Here is a 1030-nt window from a genome sequence, read left to right as displayed (position 1 = left end):
CAGGAGCTCTTGGTGATTTATATGCAGGTAAAAATAGAAATCTTGTCTCCAGGTTCCCTCATAAAAAGCTATTAATTCTATGACCAGTGATGCTGTTTAACAAATGTAAGTTCAGGTTGTTATTTTTGTTCTTACCTGGCTGAAGAATAGGAGAGAGTTTGGATAACCAGGGATAGGATTAGAAACCCACCGATGTCTGAAACCAATAAAGTTGGTCAGACTTTTTATTAAGCAGTATATTCATACCTAATGGTCCTGCAAAACTGGTAGGAGTAGTCTCATCAAATCATTTACTTGGAGCATAGCATCTATCTGATAAATGATGGAACAAAAATTGCACCTTTCTGCCCAATTGACCCACTCCCAAAGAAAGATTCTGGGCTGTTAGAAGTGCAAGAACAGGTTTGTTGCTCTTTTTCTCTGCTCATTATGTTTTACCTTGTGCTTTTGCATACAGTAACTTGCTCCTGCCTTGTGTGAGAACATGCTCTAAGTTTGAGTAAAAAGGTTGCTACTCACTGCTGGCTACCTTCCAGCCATCATGTCCTTTTGTCTTTGACAGTTACAGTGGGGCTATCAGGGATGCTCCATTTCTATACTTCATTTGCTAAACCTAATTTTAAAGCCCTTTTGCTTTCTCTTTAGCTATTCAAGTCAACTTTTTTTTTAATTTGTACTCAGATAAATCCATGGATGAATTTGCTGTTGAGTACAAAATTATTAACCCCAAAGCTATTACTATGGGACAACTCTATGGGTGTTTTGACCCCGTGAGCCATGAGTGGACAGATGGAGTCCTTGCAAATGCCTTCAGAGAACAAGCATCTTCAACCTCTGATGAACGCAAGTGGATTATATTTGATGGCCCAGTGGATGCAGTTTGGATAGAGAACATGAACACTGTGCTAGATGATAACAAGAAGGTAACCATCACTGTTGCCAGTTTTATGTGTAGGAATCCTCTAATTTACTGAAGTGAGGTTGTTTATTGCCTGTCGTTATACAGCTCTTCTAAGTAAAATAAAATACA

At 38.6% G+C, this 1030-nt stretch overlaps 1 protein-coding gene across 1 annotated transcript in view; it reads left to right on the top strand.

Annotated features, from left to right (window-relative positions):
• The window catches only part of DNAH3 (dynein axonemal heavy chain 3), a 149958-nt gene that overhangs the window by 96931 nt on the left and 51997 nt on the right, over positions 1–1030 (top strand). The window contains exons 36-37 of the mRNA XM_019507713.1: positions 1–27; positions 682–923. The exon at positions 1–27 is cut by the window's left edge and continues 14 nt beyond it. Of these exons, the coding sequence (XP_019363258.1) occupies positions 1–27; positions 682–923 (269 nt within the window). The remainder of the gene's footprint in view (positions 28–681; positions 924–1030) is intronic.

The sequence above is a fragment of the Gavialis gangeticus genome, unplaced genomic scaffold (genome assembly GCF_001723915.1).
Source record: "Gavialis gangeticus isolate Ggan-Ray unplaced genomic scaffold, GavGan_comp1, whole genome shotgun sequence".
Lineage (NCBI taxonomy): Eukaryota > Metazoa > Chordata > Crocodylia > Gavialidae > Gavialis > Gavialis gangeticus.
Note: the sequence above shows the minus strand (reverse complement) of the source record. Positions and strands in the feature narration are given on the sequence as shown.